Source organism: Plecotus auritus, assembly GCF_963455305.1.
Source record: "Plecotus auritus genome assembly, chromosome: 5".
In the NCBI taxonomy this organism is placed as follows: Eukaryota; Metazoa; Chordata; class Mammalia; order Chiroptera; family Vespertilionidae; genus Plecotus; species Plecotus auritus.
This window is the reverse complement of record NC_137776.1, coordinates 150,131,349-150,153,744: the sequence shown is the minus strand read 5'-3', so window position 1 is coordinate 150,153,744 and position 22,396 is coordinate 150,131,349. Positions and strand designations below refer to the sequence as shown.

The following is a 22,396-nucleotide window of genomic DNA, read 5'->3' as shown; positions in this document are numbered from 1 at the left end:
GCCTGGTCCTTCCCAACTGCCCTCCCCTGCCGGCCATCTTGTGGCAGCCATCTTGTGTCCACATGGGGGCTGCCATCTTTGACCACATGGGGGCAGCCATCTTTGACCACATGGGAGCGGCCATCTTGTGTATTGGAGTGATGGTCAATTTGCATATTACTCTTTTATTAGATAGGATTCTCAAATTATTGGAGCCACTGCTACCTTTAGGCAACTATCCTTATTTCAACCCAACAACTGTGTGAACCCCTATCTCCTCTATCCTGGGAACACCAGCTAAATGTTCCTCTCACATGAGAGTCTGCACAGGACTGTACAACAGGTGCCTCACAAGTTCTGTTTGGGTCAGGAAACATGGTAGGCATTAATAATCCCAGAGACCTGAAGCCCAGAACTTCCTGTAAGACAAAAGAGGAAAGTTAATTTTTATTCCTTCGGAGTCCCCTCTGGCAGGGAGTAGGAACATCAATACCTTGGTAAAATGTCCTGCCTCAAATGAAAATGGCCTAAAGCTGGACAAGAATCCCTGCACAGGAAAATTACGCACTCTTGTCATTGTCAGCCTAACCTCCTTCCCACAGTGAAGCACTGATAAACTTGCATAATAATGTTTCTTTTATGAACACCCAGTCCCCCTCCAGGAAGGAAGGAACAGACCCTATGTCTCTTGAGAGAGATAAGAAGACAGTCTCCACAGTGGTCTCCCTACCAAAAACTAAATATGTCCTTGTGCCCTAGGAAAATAGCCTAATACACACACCTATTCAGGGCCAATGGAGGTTCTAGAAAAAGGGATTCAAGAGAAGGGTTCATAGTCTGGGCTTTTTCACTGAGACTTCAAAATGGATCATAGTTTTCAGTGTTAATCTCTCTAAAGGCTGCCTCAAGGAATCTTATTTTCTTAGGCACACCTGGCACCAGAGATATTCTCAATACATAAAGCTGGGATCTAGGGTCCCCAGGCCCAGTCCAGGTGAAGGTACCAGTCCATTCATGCATTTTGTTTGCTCTGATATTAGGTCAGGGTGTAAGCATGAGATTGTAAAAAATGTGGTAGTGCATTCCCATTGAATGTTAGTGACAATTCTTCAGGTGCCACACTATATCATGTAAATGATACCCCCCCCCAAAAAAAAAAGAAATTATATATCACTGATCCATGAGTGTGGGCACAAAGCACATGAAATGTTATTCTAGAGAAATTGATCCTCATCTCTCCAAACATTTTCTCAACTAACATGCTTTCCTGCGTCCTATAATGGTCCTGCTTTCCCATAGGAACAAAAGTCTGAGAAAACGGAAAAAAGTCCTAGAAGCAGAACAAGGGTTTGAGATCACTCCTGGAAAGTGCGCCACCTCATTTGGAGAGGTCACTTTCTAGATATTCTGAGTGTGCAAATTCATTCTCATGACCTCATTCAGTGTTTCTCTGACTGGTTATATGACCCCAAACCAAGTATCTCAGGCCTTAAGCCACCACACTTTGTTGATTCAAAGTCCTTGGGCCATGAGTATATGGAAAACATTCCACAATGGGAGATACATGGTCTGCATTCCCTAATACAGTACGACTTTTCCATCAATTGGGTGACTCGTTCTCTCTTATGGTCAAACTGTAAGAATTAAATAAATATGAAATAATATATGTGCTATATTAAGTATACTAAGAAGAACAGAAATTAAACCTTGTAACCTGTATGGTTTGCTTCCTCTTGAGGTACTGTCACAAACAGGATACCTCTACAAGAACTGAAGTTTGCTTCTTTAGGCTTATGGTCTGGGAGCCAGGGTAGAGTGAAGAGACTGTAGTGGAGCCAGGATGAGCCTTATTTTTCCTCTCTTCTAAGTCTACATACTGTCTTTGATGAGTCAGGTGGTTCTAAGCAGGGGTGGGCAAACTTTTTGACTCGAGGGCCACAATGGGTTCTTAAACTGGACCGGAGGGCCAGAACAAAAGCATGGATGGAGTGTTTGTGTGAACTAATATAAATTCAAAGTAAAGGAGCGGAATAGCACCTATCCCTCTTTCTTTGGATGCTCCAATTCTTTGATGTTTTTCTTACCAGCCACCACTACTACATCTTAGCAATTAAACAGTTTTGACCTTGATGGCATTGGTATAGTTGAGGATGAGGATCCACTTGGCAACTTTGGCCACTTGTGCTTCAGTGAACTTAGTGTGGTATCCAGGAAGAAATCCTTGTGTTAGGAAGACTTCTAAGAAGATTCCAATGATATGTATACCTCCTAATTCACACCATGAGTAAATTACCCTCCCCCTTGTGTGTAGGCTCATTTCCTTGCTTCTGGCTCACAGGATAAGGTGATAGGATGTCATTTCCATTAGTTTATAAAAGATTGTAACTTCTGTCTTTATAGCAGACTCTCTCTTGGCTTTGATGAAGCAAGCTGCCATGTTGGAATGGCCCACATGACAAGGAACTGAGGACTGTAGCCAACAGCCAGCAAGGAATTGAGTACCTCAATCCAATAGGCCTTAAGGAACTGAATCCCAACAACAGCTACAAAAGTGAGCACACAAGTGGGTCCTTCTCCAGTTGAGCCTTCAGGTGAAACCCGAGCCCAGCTGTCACTGTAATTGCAACATTTTGAGAGACACTGAAGCAGAGAATCCAGGTAGGCTGGGTCAACATTCCTAACCCACAAAACCTGTGAAATGATAAATATGTGTTTTTTTAAAGCACTAAATTTTGAAGTATCCATTATATAGCAAGAGTTAACTTAAACAACCCTAAATTTCTAGAACCTTGGTGTAAGATATAGTATGGCTGAGAAGGTAGGCACCAAGTAGGAGGGCAGCCTCCCAACATCCTTGGAGATACTGTTTTCATACTCAATGATTATCCCACATATTTTTTATGCTAAAATGGTATCATTGTGCTCTACCAAGCCCTGGCTAGTCTCCAGGAGGTACGTTGGAGATAAGATAATGTTTGGTGGAATGGATAGCCAGGATGGGGTCATGAGTTGTAATGATATCATTTTTCTCCTCATTCTTTTCTTCTTTCCCACTCACTCCACCATTAGTTTTCATTACTATTTGTCTCCCTTTGTCCCAAATTCTGGGTGGCTTCCTGTTGACCACTCCTACATATAAATAAAAGTTAGCCACTATTTTCAGGAAATTATTTCTATCTCTGGTTCTTTTTAGAAATGCAAGTTCTCTCCTCCCTTCTGTTCCAGTAAGTGAAGAGGAATGGGAAATGGTGAACTGCTATACATTTTCATTAGAATAAGTTAAGGGGTGGGAAACATAACCTATCACCCCAAAGTTCATGAGGGAGAGAAGAGCTCTTAGGAACAGGTGACATTTATTCTTCACCAAGAGACCTAAGAGGAAGATTTCTCCCTACCACCAACCTCTGCTCCTAAACACCCTTCCTTTCCCACTTCCAATTCCAAAACTTTTGGGAGGTAACAAGGAAGGATTCTGGCTATATGAGGGAGCAAATAAAAAGGCAGTGTGAGCCAAGTTCTGGACTTTAGGGTTTTTCTCACTTTGGAAATGCCTGAAAGGTTTTAGAGTAAACTTTTTGTACTCTCTATGAGAAAATAGTGTTTTTAACTACAGGAAATCTGAGCAGGGTCAAATAAAGGATCCCAGGATAAAACTGAGGCCACCTAGACTCCCTACAAGGGACTGGTCATCTTTTAGATAAACAAAAAGAGGAAATCTGTTAGGACTGAAATGACTCCTTCATTTTTCTAAGCACAAGTCAATGGATATGAAAAACCCAAGACCCAGTGCAGTACATAGAGGACACCCTACTCCATTAAAAGAAACGTTTATTGAGCAGGATCAATATCTTCGGTTATTTTTAAAGAAAGATTGTTTTCATCAGAGGCTTTGTTGTCATGAAAATTGTGAGGCTTTCTCAACAAGGACCAAATGATTTCTTTAAAGAAATTTTTTCTCCTTGGTGGTGCTGGAGAGTGCTGGAGAAATGTTTTCTGTTTGAAAAGAAGAGTCAAATCTCTGAGTGCAGTGTCTTCATCAGGGGTGAGAGAGGCTGGAGGGACCTGGCATAATTAATGCATGCTGGTGGGTCTTGGATGGGCTCCTGAGAGTGTAAGGAAGGATGTTGACTCTGGCACAGTAGCTGGTCCTTGAAGGCTACAACTTTCTGAGGATGTCTGATCCTGACTCTGTTCTTTGTAACACTTGCAAGAAAACTCTACTTAGTGACAGATTCTTGGTTACAGCATTTGGTACTTGCACATTCTTCTTGGTAGTGGGTCAGAGAGAGCCCCCCATAGTTGGAGGGATGTCCCTTGACAGTCTTTTCCTAGGCCTGCAGTTCCTACTTCTGTTGACTTAAATGGAAGGCCTGAAGTTCATGACTATTTGCCACCTTTTCTTCTAGGATCTTCCCAATGGCTGTCATGAGCTCATGAGCTTCAGGAAGCCCACAATCCAAAAAGATAGTTGCACTTTCAGCTAAGTCATGTTCCTGTGCAAAGGTTGACATGAAGTTAGTTTTTTGCTGGCGAGTTTCCAGCTCTTTACTTTTTCTTTTGGAATTGACCCACTGAGTAAATTCCCTCCTCTTTTTTTTGAAGTAACTATCAGGAGGAAACTGTTCATTTTGTGACAAAGACAGGAAAGTACCCTCTAATTCTCTTTCTTCAACAGGGTGGCTCTTCTTTCTAGCTTTAGATGTCCATACACTTGAATCCTCACTTCTCCATTCTTCTGCTTTGGAATCCAAAGTTCTCACTTTCTTAGCCGCTGGTGGTAAATTGATACCTTGGCACTTCCATAAGACATTCTTAGGGACCCAGGATTCCTGCCTGAGCTCTGTGCTGTCCTCAAAGTAGACATGAGGCCCCTTGGACATTCCCATGTGCCCACTGGAGATGCTCCGGGGCAGAGTCGGTGAGGCTAGGGAAGGAAAGCTATCTGAAGTAAGGGACATGTCAGTGGGACAGCCTTGAGTGCGGCTTTGCTCCCTGCTCTTCAATTTAAGTTTTAACTCATCAAGGAGCTGTTTTTGCAGGTTTGATAGCTTAGAATTTTGGGGAACTAATATTTTTGGTGAGGAACACTCGGTGGCCAGGGTAGATTCTTCTTTACTCATATTGACATTTATCATTTGGGATACTCCCAACTCCTGGGTTGTCAAGATGTCACAAGATTGTGATTTAATTGCACATGGCTCCTGGGCCTTTAATATCTCACTGAACATTTTGGAGATGGGAAAATATTTTAAATTTTCCGCCATTGTCTTTTGGCCCCGAATCAATTTTATTCTATCACGGGAACTCACATTCTCATCCCTGGGCTCATGTCCAGCTCCAGCTAGCTTCCTGGGCACCTTTGGGCTGTATCTGTTGTTCAGTACAGTCTCATTCTGTCTCCCTTTGTCTATGGTGTGGTGCATGAGGGGTTGAAAAGTCTGCCTGCCACACACAGTTTTCTGGACATTCTCTGCAAGCTTATGTTCCATACCAGCATGTGATGTTTTCAGGACCCCCTGTCCTTCCCAGCTTACATGTGGAAAAGCCGGGAGAGGAGACTCCAGGATACCAACTGAATTTATTCTCAGCTTGTTTCCCTGAAAAGTTTTGGAGCTTCCCTCAAGGGGCTTGAAAACCTCAGCTTCAGAAACTACATTAGAAATATGGATGGCTGAGGAGGTAAAGTCAAACTGGGGAAGAGGCCATGTTTTGCCTTCTCTTGCTGTATAGAATTTTATGGATTTAATAACCTTTAGTGGGAGACCCCATCTCTGATTCATACGAAACCTTATAATATGGGCTTCTAGCACTTGTCGAGTGTTGGGATCAAGAAAAGAAAGCTCTAGAGTGGTAATCTGACAGAAGACTCTACCAGTCATTGTGTTTTTTGAATTTGTATTTTTCTTATTGGTGTAGGAATTCCCAGAAGGAGACCATGTATTGTCCTCGGCCATCCATGAATGACACACACCTATAGGGATTCTACCCTCAGTGATCTGAGAAGACTTCTTGCTCAAATGTAATGTAAGAATGCCTTTAATTTTATTCTGGTTTATGCCCTTCCTTGAGACACTTAATAATTTATTTCCTAAGTGACTCGAGTGACACACACAGTTACTTTTTGTCTCTGAGGCCGCCCTCAGACGCTTTACTAAGTAGCATTCTGAGATCCTTTGTGGGCTGTCTTCTGGGCTCTTCTCTAGGATATACCCAAGATTCCTCTTTATGTCCTCCCTTAGTTGAAAGTTTTGTGGAACCCCCTCACATAAATGTCCTGGGAAACACAATTCATTCTTGCCTAGAGACTTGCTATATTCTCCCTGAAGCTCAGAGAGTTGTAAGTGAGCATGCCTGTCTTTCTGCAGAGAGGTTTCTGTTAATTTATACTGAGGTACTATCAGTTCTAGAGGCTCTAGATTCCTGCAGGCATGATGGCATTGGAATGGGATTACCCTACTCGGAGCATAGAGCTGCAGTTGCCCCTGAGGTTCATTGGTGGTATGAAAATGGCCAGGAAGGATGGAGACTGGTACATAGGCATGGGATGACTGGCTGACCAATGGAAGGTTGGGAGCTTGAGGACAAGTGGCATCTTGAGCATTTTGGAGAATAGGAACTAAACCCTGCAAACTTTCCTGTTGCTTCTGCAATATATGGCAGTCCAGGTGTTGATTTTCAGTCAAGATATTAGAGTCTGACTCATTCTGAGATCTATTGAAAGACACTCCACAGTCCCTAATCTGGGATGAAGAAGATGGCAGGATTGCAAGTTGGGATTGAAAGTGGGGCTGGGGCTGGACCTGAGTGAAATACTGTGTTTGGGGCTTGATTTGAGGCAAATGTTGAGGATCTACATTGTTTAGGGGAAGGAAATGGAAATGAGGAAATGGTGGAGATCCTTGATGCTGCATTTTGATTATGGAAGCATTACAAATTCCATTGAATAAGACAAAGCGAGTTTCTAGTGGGGAGCTACTACTGGAAACCAGGAAAGTAGCTACTAGGGACTCACTGTGCAAAGAGGGAAGACCCCAGAAGAGCTGGCTATATTTCTGCTGCAAGTTTTCTTCCAGTGTCTTGACATAAAATAGCTCCTGGCTATTGTGCAGCTGCTCTGGTTTGTCTTCAGTGTTCCAGCCAGTTTGGGGGACTATGGTGTTCTGTACATCAAGTAGTTGCAATGAATTACCTAAAGATGACTGTTGGTATTCTGACCAAAATTGTTTTGAATATGGTCCCTGCTTATTTTCTTCCTTCTCTACAATCTGCAAATCCTTTCTCTTTTTTATTTGTCTCTCCAGGAGTGCCTGGACATTAAGGCCAAGGAAAGAGTGGCTACTGGCCTCCATGTGCTTTGAAACAGAGTCTTCCCAGAGGCCGGTCTCTGGTAGATGGAGAAAAACATGCTCTTGCTGAAAATCAGAGCATGATAATGTGGGGAGAAACATGTTCTTGGCATAAGCCTGCCAACAGGAATTGTCTGATATTGACAAGTTCGAATTGTCAGTGTCTCTGATTATTGGTTGATGAGTGGACAATCCACCAGTACTATCTGGAGACAAGTCCTCTGGAACAGGCTTCAGTGAGGGGAAAATTGATTTTGATTGAATCACAGTGGAAGGGCAGTCTGGTAGTGGTGAAGTAGACAGCATTGATGGGATGTGTTGACAAGCAAGTGAATCAGTGGGATTCGTTGACTGTGACAAACCTGGTAAGAAGTTGATATCTTGGGTAAGAATGGGATCACTTGAGAAGATGGTATTCAGAGACAAAATAGATTCTTATTGGAGAATAGGATCCACTCTCTGATTGTCATGTGGTGGGAGATGGGTAAGGCAGGGGGTTGGGGTGGGAAATGGTCCACTGGGAATTTGGATTCTAAAGTAGGAAAAGGTCTAGTGGCAGAAAGTAACATAATGGTGAAGGTGAAACAAAGTCAACTGTGGGGGTCATTGGATTAGGGGAAAAAATATGAAGTGGTGGTGGAAAAGGCTTGGACAGAGAGGTAGGGATTGGGTCTCTTAGTGGGACTACTGAGAAGGCAGAAGACAGAGAGTATGCTGACTCAGTACCAGAAACTGTGGAAGCCAAAGGAGTAGCATCTTCCAAGTCCTCTGGGAACAGCAGCTGGTTGACCTCAGCAGTTGTGTTATTACATACCTCACAGGAGGGGTCTGGACATAATAATTGATGAAATTGGATATCATGATGACGGCCCCGGGAGCTGCAAGAGAAAGGAGGTACAAAATTATTGCCAGGCCCTAGCTGGTTTGGCTCAGTGGATAGAGCATCAGCCTGCAAACTGAAGGGTCCCGGGTTCAATTCCGGTCAAGGGCACTTGCCTGGGTTGCAGGATTGATCCCCAGTAGGGAGTGTGCAGGAGGCAGCCAATCAGTGATTCTCTCTCATCATTGATGTTTCTATCTCTCTCTCCCCTCTCCCTTCCTCTCTGAAATAAATAAATAAATAAATAAATAAATAAATAAATAAATAAATAAACAAACAAACAAACAAACAAAACAAAACAAAACAAAAACTATTGCCAGGACCAGAACAAACATATGGGATCTTGGCAGGTCTGGCCCAGGTAAGGCTTCACACTGTATACTATCCTTTCAATTTCGATACTTCCTTGATCTCACAATATAACTGGTATTCCTTTCCCAAAGGCTTTCATATTCTGATTCTGATGATTTCCCCTGTCAATCCCAGACTTCACTGAAGCCCTAGATTCTGTTAAAAAGCCTTAGACTCTGCTAAGGAGCCTTAGACACTGCTAAAAGGAGGATTACAGAATCAAAGCAATAAAGTTTAGTCACCTTTGCAGAAGAGAAAGCACCTTCCTTGCCTCCTCCACTTTGCTCCGGTAAGTTTTCCAACCTGAGAAACCAGGAAAGTGATGAAGGTAGAAGCAAAGACATCTTATAGGAGGCTATTTAGAATGTTCTTGAAAGATACCCTTGGTAAATTGGATTTGGAGAGCCCCAAAAATTAGGATTCAAGGTCACATGTTCAGTAATAATAATAAAGCTCAGAGGTGTATTGTTTTCTCATTCACGAAGGGCTTTCACATATATTATTTCATATTATATTCAAAACAACCCTTTGAGGAGTATTGGTCAATGGTTATCTCAAAGGGGAATTTCAGTTCCAGAAAGTTAGTCATTTTTAAAATTAGTAGACAGTAGTCTGGCTCTCGACATCTCACATGGCCACCTATGGGCAATACCCATTGCCCAGGTCCATCACTGCTTCATACCCAAGAATTATAGGGCAGGGAATCTGAGAAGTGTCTCGGGTTCTGAGTGTCTTCTCATGAGCCTCTCCTTTGAAGGCTCTGTTTTCTGAGAGAGACTCTATCTAGACTGACATCCTCAGAGACCATGGACCTAGGACCTCAAGGAAAGTACAGAAAGGAGATCTCACATAAAATAGGCAGAACCTTACCTTTCTGTCTACCACCTTTTTTCCGCCTCTTGGCTTTGCCCTGACGCTAAAAACAAAAAGAAAAGAATGAGGGGCTAAGACACATATCTTTCACTCCTCTCCATAGGAAACTGAGACAGTTATGATCCAAGAATAATACAACTCTCTATTTCAATTAATACAATTTGCATTTTTTATCTTTTATTAAGTTTTAAGGGGGATAAAATATTTTCATTTTTTTTTCTTCTTTGAAAAACTCAAAGAAGGATTCTATCTATGAGGTTCATTCTTAGTATTCTCAGTTCATTCTTAGTATTCTCAGTCAGAAGTTCTCTGCTTAAGGAGGACATAAAATCTGTGGCCAGCAGTTTTATCTGTGCTCCCTCAGCTAGGACCCTGTAACCTGGGACAGAGCTCTGGCTCCAGCCTCGCTTAGAGGCACTCAGGGCCTAAGCACTGTTCTCCTGATCAGCTCAATACAAAGGAAGGCTTGGTCCAGTGACACCCAACATGGGAATGTGACTCATGATGAAGTGCAATGACCCCAAATTCTCTAACACAATCTAGAGCTAGATATACTATATTGAGATTTTATCCAGCAACATGCCACCACACCCATATGGTTTGTGAAATATTAATCTTCCCTGAACCACTAGACCTGCTCAGTCTCTTCTTCCCCTAGAAGAGTGATGTTCTCTATTCTCTCTTCAGACTTTCCATTTTAAGTGGCTCTCTAACCCAAACAAACTCATTTATAAATGTGAGAAGAGTAACAGAAAAATAAAAGAATCATTCTTTGGGAAAAAATGTATGGTTCCACATCTGATATTTAAAGTGCTTATATTTAAAGACATCTGTCCAGTTTATAGCAGCAAAAGCCTAAAAATGGGAAAAGCAATTACTTTTTGTGGAGTCATCAGAGAATCGAGATCAAAGGACAAAGCTCTACCCAAAATTTTCATAGTGAATTCAGAGAATCATAGTCAAGATCCACTTACATGGAGCAGAAGCCACTGGGGCCATAAACTGGCAGGACACATTGACACATTGACAAATTGCTGGAGGATGCATGTCGGGGCCCCCAACTATTTATGGATTTTACCCCCAAGAACTCCATTAGGTTCTCACAATGAAAAAACTCTCGTGTTTCTGGCCAAGGTGGAATGGGGTGAAAGATAACCATTTTGAAACATTTTGAAATATTCCCTGAGTGCTATCCATCACAGAAGCCTCCTCAGTTGGCAAAAAGACTACCAGAGCCTTATCTTACATGAGAGAAGGAAAATTACTCAATTGTAGGCCTCTCTAGCCTCTTGTCTCATCTAAAGAGTGAAAAGGAAAAGAAAAAAGGTTATAAACACTTGTAGACCTCACAACCCAGGGACACAAGTGCACTAAAGGCCTAAGATTTAATCATATGCACTCCCCCAAGACCTTACCACCACATCAACAGAGCTCCAGAATAGTAAGGGGATCACACTGAAAGAACAGCTAGGCATAGGCTCTATTTAAGGAGGAGACTTAGGGAAACCTAAAGACATCACTGGAGACAACATTTTTTTAAAAACTAAAGTAATTTGAAGACTCTTACATATACAGCTACAGTAAATATTAAACAAAGTCAACACCTACCCAGAACACATAAAACTTCATGCTGATGGTCTATTTACTCCAGTTCTTGTTACCCAATACCTCATGTTTGGTTTCCAACAAAAAATTACAAGTCACGTTAAAAACAAGAAAAAACAGTTTAAATAAACCAAGCAAGCCTCAGATCCCATTCAAATGTGACACCGACTTGAGGATTATCATACATGGAGAGGCATTACATAACAACAAAGGGGTCAATTCCCCAAGATGTCACAATAACCCTTAACTTCTAACAACAAAGTATCAAAATATGTGAGGTACAAATTCACATATATGTGAGGTAGAACTGCAAGTAGAAATAGATGAATCTGCTGTTATTATTGAGGAATTCAACACCCCTCTATTAGAAAAGAATAGATTCAGCCGGCAGGAACTCAGTAAGGATATAGTTGACCTGAATAGCACTGTCAATCAACTTGATCTCATCAATATTTATAAAAACTTCATCCAACAACAGAATTCACACATGAAACATTCTGCAAGATATACCACATTCTGTGCCATAAACCGCACTATAACAAATATAAAAGAAGTCATACAAAGAATGTTTTCAAACAAATAAAGGAATTAAAACTAGAAAGCCATTACAGATAGACAGCTAGAAAACCCCAAAATGTTTAGAGATTAAACAACATACTACAACCACATGGGTGAAGGGAAAAGTCTCAAAAGAAAAAAAAGAATTTTAAACTAAGTGAAAATAGAAATACAAATTAAAGTTTGTAAGATGCAGCTAAAGCAGTACTTAGAAAATTTGATTATATTAAATGCATGTATTTGGAACGATTTATTATTTATAAATTTAATATTTACCTGATTGATGTCTCTCTGTTTCCAAAATACTGGGAAAGATGGATCCTTCTTTAGGTGATACAGAGACAGCAGAAGGAGCCCCACCCCACACAGGAAGGCAAAGATGGGAATCACTAAGAAGTTGAGCAGGACTTCAGCCATGTTATAGCAAGGCTGCTCAGACAAAGAAGGTGGTTTGCATCTTTAAAAGTTCTTTTCTGCCTCAGGCAGCTGGATGTTGAGAGCACATTCTTGACTAGAATTCCAGGCCCACACACATCACAGAGCTTCAGCACAGACACCGGAGGTTCTGAGGGTGGGGGAGGGGACAACTAAGGGAAGGTGAACTCACAACCCACCCCTATCATCCAGCCTAGCAGATCTGTCCATTCCTACAGGTCCCTTTGCATTGCTCTAACCTAACTTCCAACTCCACCCATTTACCATACCCTATGTTTACCTTAATGAACTTTTCTGTTTATTCTTCCTGTTAACTAGGTAGTCCCTGAGACCCTTTAATGCTTGGTGATCTCATTTTGGACCCTACATAACCTTTCAAAGTCTGCTGAGCCCAGGGATTTACACATCCAAGATCTCCCCTTTTATATAATGTGTTTTTACTTGAATGAAACCTGAAATCTATTCATCAGCAGCCCTACCCTCATATCTCCCTAAAGAATTCACATTCACTGAAAATATAAAAGGACAGAGTAGCCTGTAATAATGAATAAAAATGATGAGAGACAGAGAAAGAGAGACAAGGCAAATAATTTTTCTTCCAGTATCTCTTTTAGGCTATTCAGCCCCTTCCAGCCATACATTATCTCTCCCTGTTCTTCCTTCTTCTCTCTGCCAAATCCCTTCTCTCCCTGCAATACTTTAATTTCTTCATTTTACAGAGCAGTTGTACTGGCCCACAACCCACAGGACCAAACTCTCCTTGACTTAGAGAACGGGCTTTTCTTTAGCATAACTTTTAAAGAGCACAACCCATTAGAAATACATTTTTGTCTTTTTTGACTCACACCTATGGTTATTTCTTCCATGAAAAGTTTATGATTTTTTTCTCACTCTACTTTCTTACTTTTTACCAAAATCCCTATTGACATCTCCATACCTTTTAAATAATATTTTTTTTGTTGGTGGTGTATATGTATTTATTTCATCTCTTTATGCCAGCTAATCCTATCTAATAAAAGAGTGATATGCAAATTGACTGTCACTCCAAGATACAAAATGGCCACACCCATGTGGTCAAAGATGGCTCCCCCATGTGGACACAAGATGGCTGCCATAAGATGGCCTGCAGGGGAGGGCAGTTGTGGGCAGTTAGGGGTGACCAGGCCAGCAGAGGAGGGCAGTTGGGGGAGACCAGGCCAGCAAGGAAGAGCAGTTGCAGGGGACCCAGGCCTGCAGGGGAGGGCAGTTGTGGGGGACCAGACCTGCAGGAGAGGGCAGTTGTGGGCCATCAGGCAAGCAGGGAGGGCAGTTAGGGGTGACTGGGCCGGCAGAGGAAGGCAGTTGGGGGAGACCAAGTCAGCAGGGGAAGGCAGTTGCTGGGAACCAGGACTGCAGGGGAGGGCAGTTGGGGGGGACCAGGCCTGCAGTGGAGGTCAGTTGGAGGGGGATCCAGGCCTGCAGGGGAGGGCAGTTGGGGGAGACCAGGTCAGCATAAGAGGGCAGTTGAGGGGGACCAGGACTGCAGGGGAGGGAAGTTGGGGAGGACCAGGCCTGCAGTGGAGGACAGTGTGGGGGGACCCAGGCCTGCAGAGGAGGGCAGTTGGGGGGGACCAGGCCTGCAGGGGAGAGCAGTTGTGGGCGATCAGGCCTGCAGGGGAGGGCAGTTGTGGGAGATCAGGCCAGCAGGGAGGGCAGTTAGGGATGACCAGGCCAGCAGAGGAGGGCAGTTGGGAGAGACTAGGCCCACAGGGGAGGGCAGTTGGGGGGGACCAGGCCTGCAGGGGAGGACAGTTGGGCAGTCAGACATCCCTCAAGGGGTCCCAGATTGGAGAGGGTGCAGGCTTGGCTGAGGGACACCACCCCCATGCATGAATTTCATGCACCGGGCCTCTGGTCATTTAATAATAACTCTTCAGCTTCATTCTTTAGATATAAATTTCTGAAATGAAGCCTACTGTGTCAATTCCTTACTTTGCTTGCCTGCATTCCCTCGCTGAGTCTTGGTGAATCAGTCTTGACCCCAGACACACAATCCTTTCCCTCCCATATGAGGAAGTTTTATCAGTAATGACAGCTCCTTTCTTTGCTTGTCTTCTACTGCATCCACAGCTTTGCCATTGTCCACATGCAAAAGGAAGGCACACTTCAAGCCTCCTTGCCCCCCCTTCTCCCATATCCTCCCTTATCTGACAGAGGTGTCTCTGTTAAGAAAAATCCCTCAACATCTTTGCATGTCTGTTAATTTTTTATATCAAGTCTGGTTCTGGCTGTTTCTAAGGTCATTAGGACTCACAACTACAAAAACATCCTTTAAAGGATAAACAGGATCAGCTCCACCAAGAAATTTCCAGGTGAGAAGTAGTTATAAAAATGGCACATAGAATATATTCTTCAAAAAGGACCTTGTCACGAAAAAGGAAGGGCTAAGAACCTTTTTCAGATTAAAGGAGACAACTAAATGCAGTATGTGAATCTAGACTGAATCTTGTAATGGAGGAGTTTCTTGGCAAACAAAAACACAAAAGACAACCTATATAATAAAGAGGTAATATGCAAATTGAACGTCACTCCAACACACAAGATGGCTGCCCCTATGTGGTCAAAAATGGCCACCCCGATGTAGACACAAGATGGCCAGCAGGGGAGGGAGGATGGGAGGGACCAGGCCTGCAGGGGAGGGCAGTTAGGGGTGACCAGGCTGGCAAGGGAGGGCAGTTAGGGGTGACCAGGCCAGCAGGGGAGGGCAGTTGGGGGCGACCAGGCCTGCAGGGGAGGGCAGTTAGGGGTGACCAGGCCGGCAGGGGAGGGCAGTTAGGGGTGACCAGGCCGGCAGGGGAGGGCAGTTAGGGGCAACCAGGCTGGCAAGGGAGGGAAGTTAGGGGTGACCAGGCCAGCAGGGGAGAGCAGTTAGGGGCAATTGGGCCCACAGGGGAGGACAGTTAGGGGTGACCAGGCCTGCAGGGGAAGGCAGTTGGGAGTGACCAGGCTGGCACGGGAGGGCAGTTAGGGGTGACTAGGCTGGCAAGGGAGGGCAGTTAGGGATGACCAGGCCTGCAGGGAGGGCAGTTAGGGATGACCATGCCTGCACAGGAGGGCAGTTAGGAGTGACCAGGCCTGCAGGGGAGGGCAGTTAAGGGCAACCAGGCTGGCAGGGGCGGGCAGTTAGAGGCAATCAGGCTGGCAGAGGAGCAGTTAAGCATTAATCAGGCTGGCAGGGGAGTGGTTAGGGGGTGATCAGGCTGGCAGGCAGAAGCGATTAGGAGTAATCAGGCAGGCAGGAGGTGAGCGGTTGGGTGCCAGCAGTCCTGGATTGTGAGCGGGATGTTCCACTGCCCGTTTAGGCCCGATCCCGGTGGGCATCCCTCAAAGGGTCCCAGATTGAAGAGGGTGCAGGCTGGGCTGAGGGACACCCCCCGCCCCGTGCACGAATTTCGTGCACCGGGCCTCTAGTTACTCCATAAGTTGGCAAAAATAGAATTAAGAATGGGAAATTAGTTAAAAGTTTTATGCCAAAAGTTAAATTTACTGAAGGGAGTAACTACTGTATGTAAGACACACTACTTTTTCTTAATAAACACACAATGAAATATTCAAAGAGAAAATGGATGGCCCTAGCCCAGCCGTGGGCAAACTACGGCCCACGGGCCGGATCCGGCTGTTCTATCCGGTTCTCTTGCTCTCCCCTCCGCTCCTTTACTTTGAATTTATATTAGTTCACACAAACACTCCATCCATGCTTTTGTTCTGGCCCTCCAGTCCAGTTTAAGAACCCATTGTGGCCCTCAAGTCAAAAAATTTGCCCACCCCTGCACCAGTTTGGCTCAGTGGATAGAGCGTTAGCCTGTGGACTGAGGGGTCCAGGGTTCGATTCTGGTCAAGGACACATGCCCAGGTTACAGGCTTGATCCCCAGTAGGGGATGTGCAGGAGGCAGCCAGTCAATGATTCTCTCTTATCATTGATGTGTCTATATCTCTCTCCCTCTCTGAAATCAATAAAAAACATATATTTTCAAATATCCAGGTATGTGTGGATAGTTTTCATTAATGTATATGTGTGTGTTCATATATAGAGAAATGGGAGGGAGGGAAGGAGGTAGCAACAAAGAGGAGAGAGATAGTAAATGGGCCAAAATGTTTGTAGGTATATCTAGACAAAGGGTTTATGATTTTACGATCCATGCAAAATTTTAAATACATTTTATAAAATGGACCACAGACTGTTGTCCTGAATTTTAGCTGAAGTTTGAGATTTCTGCCTCTGATCCCCACAGCCAATCACCACCACCATATGCAGAACACAGAAGTGTGCAATGCCAGCTGTACCACAGTTGTCTTGGGTTCTGTCCCAGGCAAGTAACCTGGGATCCTCTGCACATTTGAAACACACTAACATTTTAACAAGATGGTACAAAATACTCACCTCATGCCCTCCAAAAATAATCTTTAAAAATTGTACACAACCTGACCGGTTTAGCTCAGTGGATAGAGCGTCAGCCTGCGGACTGAAGGGTCCCAGGTTCGATTCCGGTCAAGGGCATGTACCTTGGTTGCGGGCACATCCCCAGTGGGAGGTGTGCAGGAGGCAGCTGATCGATGTTTCTCTCTCATCGATGTTTCTAATTCTCTATCCCTCTCGCTTCCTCTCTGTAGAAAATCAATAAAATAATAAAAAAAATTATACACAATATAGAACATTTAAAAAAATCAAGATTTTTACCACATAGAACACCTAATTTCTTTCTTATCTGGTCCAGCAGGTCATTTGTCTTCTGTGTTTTGTGCAGTGAATGGCTTTGCCAGCATTTTTTCTGTTCTGCTAGTCACTTATCACCCCTCACCTGGATTTCCATCTTCCAGAAATGTGTTGACATCTTTTGTTATATCCTATCCCCTCTTGTCATTGTTAAGCACATACTCTTCTAAACCCTTTACTTGCTTTAACAGCTTTATTGAAATTAGAGTTCATATACCATACAATTCACCCATTTACAGTGCATAATTGCGTGATTTTTGGTATATTCACAGGCATGGGCATCCCCACAATCAATTTTAAAATATTTTCATGACTTCAGCCCTGACTGGGTGGCTCAGTTAGTTAGAGCATTATCCCTTACACCAAAAGGTTGTGGGTTCGATTCCAAGTCAGGGCTCATACCTAGGTGCAGGTTCCTCCTACTGGGGGCAACAGATCTGTCTCTCTGTCTCTGTCTCTGTCTCTCTCTCTCTCTCTCTCTCTCTCTCTCTCTCTTTCCTTCTCCCTTCCTCTCTCTCTAAAATCTATAAATATATATATATATATCCTCAGATGGGGTGAGGTGGGGGAAATTAAAATCTAAATAAATAAAACATTTTCAAAAAGAAAGCTTATAATCTCTAGCAATCATCTCTCTTCTCCCTCCCCACCCCACCCTGGCCCTAAGAAACCACTAATTTATTTCTCTGTGTAGATTTTCTTATCTGTGTATTTTTCATATGTAGTCATTTGTAATTTGCTTCATTCACTTATCATAGTGTTTTCAAGGTTCATCCATGTTATAGCATGCATCAGTATTATTTATTGCTAAAATATTACATTTTCTAAATATACCATGTTTTATTTGCCTATTTGTCAGTTGCTGGACATTTGGTTTGTTTACACTGTTTGACTATTATGAATAATACTGCTATGAACATTCCTTATAAATTCTTGAGTGGACATATGTTTACAGTTCTCTTGAGTATATGTTTGAAAGTGGAATTGCTGGGTCATATGTTAACTCTGTATTTAACATTTTGAGGAAGGACCAGAATGTTTTCCAAAATGGCTGCACCATTTTTATTCTCAACAATGTATGAGGGTTCTACTTTCTACACATGCTCACCAACACTTAACATTTGACTTTTTTGATACTAGCCATCTTTTTTTTGTGTGTAGTGCTATCTTATAGTGCTTTTGATTTGCATTCCCTGATGGCTAATGATATTGAACATCTAATCTTTTACTTTTAATGGAATGTAGAAGTGAGAATAGATAAACACATATGTTTGATCGACTGTTTAACTCAAAACACAATATCTTATTTTAAATGTGACAGGAAAATATTTCTTCTAAATATTTGAAAACACATTTAGTGATGCCAACTGAACATGTAGTTTCCTACTTCTGTACTTTTAGCATGTCAGTGTAGTCACTGTGTGATGAAGGAACAGCAATATTGTGCACGGGATTTGCTCTGTGCATGGGGTTGAGAGAACTCACTCAAATGACTCCTCAGGGTTGACTTAAAGGCAGAACAGAATTGATTGCCAAAGCCTTTACAGCTCAATGCTTTTCCCTCACCAATTCTGTTTACATCTGTGGTGCATACATGTGTTCCACACGTGATAAATATCAAAGAAATGTGAGAGCTTTGACATGGGCACATGGAATATGTCTGAGAGGCAGATGGCAAGATGTTTCAATGGGCTTTTTCACTTTTATTGTAAAAATGGGATCTATTTATTACACATGCCAATTCTTAATTGTGAAAGTTGGGTTGCGGGTACATGGGAAGATATATTGTTGTATTTGCTCTTGTACATGTTTATGTATTTCTGTACAACAAGCTTTTTAAAAATAAAATATGTTAAATGCCTCATAAGGAAAGAGAGGGGCAAAAGGGTACTTGGCAAGGGTGCATCAGTCCATTAAGACAGGAATTTAGCTATCTCTCTCAATAAGGTGATTTCAGGAAGTATCATTCCTTTGAGGTTGGGAGTAAACTTCTTTTCATGCAACAGGAAGGAAAAGGAAGAATATGAAAGTGCTTTTTGAAGTGTTTGGTTGAAAAGTTCCCATCTCATGTCTTCTAGCTCATCTGTTGAGCCAGTGGAGATGGACTCAGCTTGAGGAAAGTAAAAGAGATTTGAAATAGACTTTCGTAGCTTTGAAGAGAGAATGGATTAAGGAAACAGGGACCTAAGCTCCATTTGTGTTATTCACATGTTAGTAACAAGGGATAGTTATTTGTGTAATTAATGACTTCTAGATAGTTCTGGGGCACCAGTAGAATCGATTAAAAGATTTAATCCAATAATGGTCAGTTACTTATACAAAGACATTTCTGGAAAAAACACAGCCCCCAAATATCAGTAACCCTGGTACATAGTTGAGAACTCACCTCTGGTTCATGAGCTATAGGTGTTCTGGGAGAGATTATAACTCCCCTAAAGCCATGAATATCAAAGGTGACACCTCCCTCCTGATAAGTGACGTGTACACACACAAAGGGAAAGGCCTTGCATTTTCCATCAAGCATGATGGAAGGAAGGAACGAATTTCACCATCACCAAACACAGGGATGACATCCCTGCAAATACTGTTTTAGTGCTCAAGAAAGAGCCCATGCCTTTTGGTGTGAGACATTGCAGGCTGTGCAGTGCTCTGATCTGCCACGGCAGGTGGAGCTTAAGTCAGTTTGAGGAAGCTAGGGAACAAGACAGGATCACAGTGTTGGGATGATGGGTATCACCTTTGTTCCACCAACAAGGTCACTCTTTCCTCTCTTCATTTGATCCTACTTTCTCACTTAGTTTAATGCATATTTTCCTTACTTTCAGCTTTATTTTACCGAGGGAGGTAGGTGGCTGCCTGGTTAACATCCCTCCCACAGATAGCTGAGTAATGTTTCTGCTCAGAAAGAGGGAGGGAGGGAGGGAGGGAGGGAAGGAGGGAGGGAGGAAGTTGGCAATCCCACAAGCTGAAGACCCAGGGGCAGGAATGACTTCCCCAAGGTGACTTTCCAGTAGGCATCCTTGAGTGTCAAGGTTAAAGTACACTTCCCCAACACATTAACATGACCCATGAGACAGATCTTTAAACAGATCTGTGCTGTTCCTAAACCCTTCCCCAACCAGCCCAGGATCCACTGCAGCCATATCCCCCGCAACACTCCCATTCAGAGTTTACCCAACCTGTGGGATCCTCTTATCACTAACTTAGTAAATAATGCTTAAGCCACTGTCTCTTCTTCACTGGTATTTTCTGAAAATATATACCTGTCCTTGATCTTCTTCAGATACAGAAGGCCTGTATTATATGCTATTTGAAAGAATATTAAGCATATCCTAGGGGGAAGATATGGGCTGCCATACCTGTTTATTAAAGCTAAGCTAAAAGGTAAGAGACAGAGCCCATCTCCTTAAACTTCATCAGGGAGGAAATGGGATTTTTAGGGGCGGAGGGTGGAGGGAAGGGAGAGATACAAGATATCTATTTTTCAAAAGGAGCTAAAGGGGGCTGGTCACTTTGAACCCAAAGGAAGCAATCAGTAGGAGCTGAACTAAATCCCTCCTTTCCCTAAGCAGCAGCTCTGAAACACACCAAATCTATGCCCCCATCACAGTACACAGAAAAGAAATCACTATTATTAGTGAAACATTTATTAGGGCAAATCAATAATCACCACAAGGAAAAATTATTTGGGGGTGGGAAATATTCTTTCCCTGGAAATTCTGTAGAGTCGGTTTCTGTCTACATAGTAGACATTGATCTCTACTATACCTCCAGCAGTGGTGAGAGCAGGAGGCCCCCGGGCAACTGCAGGCCTGCAGGTGGGGCTTGGATGAGGCACAGTCCCCCTCCAGGGCACAGATTGGGGTTGCTTCTGATCTAATAGCTGGTCCTTAAATGCCACAACTTTCTGGGGGTGTCTGTCCTTGAGTCTGAAGACAGCTTCTTGGCCATAGGACTTGGTATTTGTCACTTTAAAGGAGGGAGTCCTGCAGTTGAAAGGATGCCCCTGGACAGGCTCTGCTGGGGCACACACTACTGCCTTCTGCTGACCATTCTCAATCTTCACTGCAGAGGGAAGGGGCTCTTGAGGGCAGGTGATATCTACTGCATGCTGATGCCCCAGTTTCTCCTCTAGAAAACTCCCAGTGTCTGCTCTACTTTTAACTGGGCCTCTGCTCTGTATAGATGATAGGGGGCTGCCCTTTTCCTGAGAGTATTCTTGCTCTTTGCATTTTATCCCAGGATGAAGCCATTGAAAAAAGTGGTTCATTTGCTTTCTGAACAGACTTTCAGGAGGAGACTGTGCCTTCTGTGATGGGGTCTGGGAAGACTTGCTCCCGAGCCTCTCCTTTAATGGCAGGTCCTGAGTTGGAAATCTCTTCCTTCCAGGTTGGGATGTGCCCAAGCCTGCATTCCCTCCACCAACCTCTTCTGATGTGGAGCCTGTGAGCCTCGCTTTCTTTGCAGCTGGTGGGAAATTCTTATCCTGGCACAACCTTGAGATATTCTTAGGGACCCAAGGCTCCTGTGGCTGCTCCATATTGACTCCTCTGTTCCCCAAATGGACATGCAGCACCTGGTGAGCTGCCCCGTCCACACTGGAGACACCCTGAGCATGAGTCAGGGAGGCTTTGTAAGTCAAGCTGTCTGAGGCATGGGACATGTGAGTGCGTTGGCCTTGGGCCTGGCTCTGCTTCCTGTTCTCCAGCTTCCACTTTAACTCAGAAAGTAGTTGCTTCCGAGGGTCTGCTGATTTAAGATCTTGGAGAACTGATGTTTTCGCTGGGAGGCTTTCATTTGTCACAGTAGTTACTCCTTTACTCTCATTCACATTTACCCTTTGGGGGATTCCCGGCTTGCTGGTTGTCAAGGCGTCACTCATTTTGGGTTGAAGAGCATCAAGCTCCTCAGCCCTGGACATGTTGGGCATGGAGACAGGTTCTGATAACTTCATCCTTTTTCTCTGACTGAAATTCACTCTTTGATCCTTTGACTCATGTCCAGCCCCAGCTTGCCTTATGGACAGCTTTGGGGGACAAATGTTGCCTCTTGGAGTGTGTCTCTCACTTTCTTTGCCAATGATGCTGTTTGTACCAGGCAGAGGAGTCTGTGGGGCAACCTGAATTCTCTGAACCTCCTCTGCCAGCCCATGGGCAATATTAAGGGGTGATTGTCTAAGGGTTCTCTGTCCTTCCTTGCCCATAAGTGAGGTGACAGGGTGAGGGTGATTCAGGGTTTTAGAGATTCCTCTAACAGTCTGGAAGCCCCTAGATTTGGAATCCCTCTCAAAAATCAGATTGGTTGAAGAGGAAAATTTGGAATCAGACAGGGAATGGGAAGAAGTATCCCTCAATTTAAAGATCTTTATGGATTCTAGGACTTTGGCTAGAAGGGCCCACATCCTCCTCAAATGAAACTTGGTAATGTGGGCTTCCAGTTTCTGCTGTTCACTGCACTCAAGGAAGGAAAGCTCGTGGCAGGTGTTCAGGCAGTTTTCCTCACCCACTGATAGTGCCAAATGTCTCTGTTTTATTTTGTTGTGGTATTGCCCAGAAAGTGTCTGATGGATAGCATGCCATGGACTATGCACAGTCGCAGGGAGCTGACCCTCATTG

The 22,396-nt window shown here is 43.5% G+C and overlaps 2 protein-coding genes across 2 annotated transcripts in view; both read right to left on the bottom strand.

Moving 5' to 3' along the window:
* Positions 1 to 4,322: 4,322 nt before the first annotated feature.
* On the bottom strand, positions 4,323 to 10,476 carry LOC308248333 (spermatogenesis-associated protein 31D1-like; the record flags this gene model as incomplete). Its single annotated transcript, XM_080668302.1, has 3 exons — positions 4,323 to 7,725; positions 8,140 to 8,203; positions 10,404 to 10,476. 3 exons carry the CDS (start codon positions 10,474 to 10,476, stop codon positions 4,323 to 4,325), a joined length of 3,540 nt encoding a protein of 1,179 aa, XP_080524428.1.
* A 247-nt stretch (positions 10,477 to 10,723) lies between these two features.
* The window catches only part of LOC308248332 (spermatogenesis-associated protein 31D1-like), a gene marked incomplete at both ends in the record, with an annotated part of 51,246 nt that continues 39,573 nt past the window's right edge, over positions 10,724 to 22,396 (bottom strand). Inside the window, 3 exon segments of the mRNA XM_080668301.1 lie at positions 10,724 to 10,727; positions 20,550 to 20,583; positions 20,586 to 21,124. Of these exon segments, the coding sequence (XP_080524427.1) occupies positions 10,724 to 10,727; positions 20,550 to 20,583; positions 20,586 to 21,124 (577 nt within the window).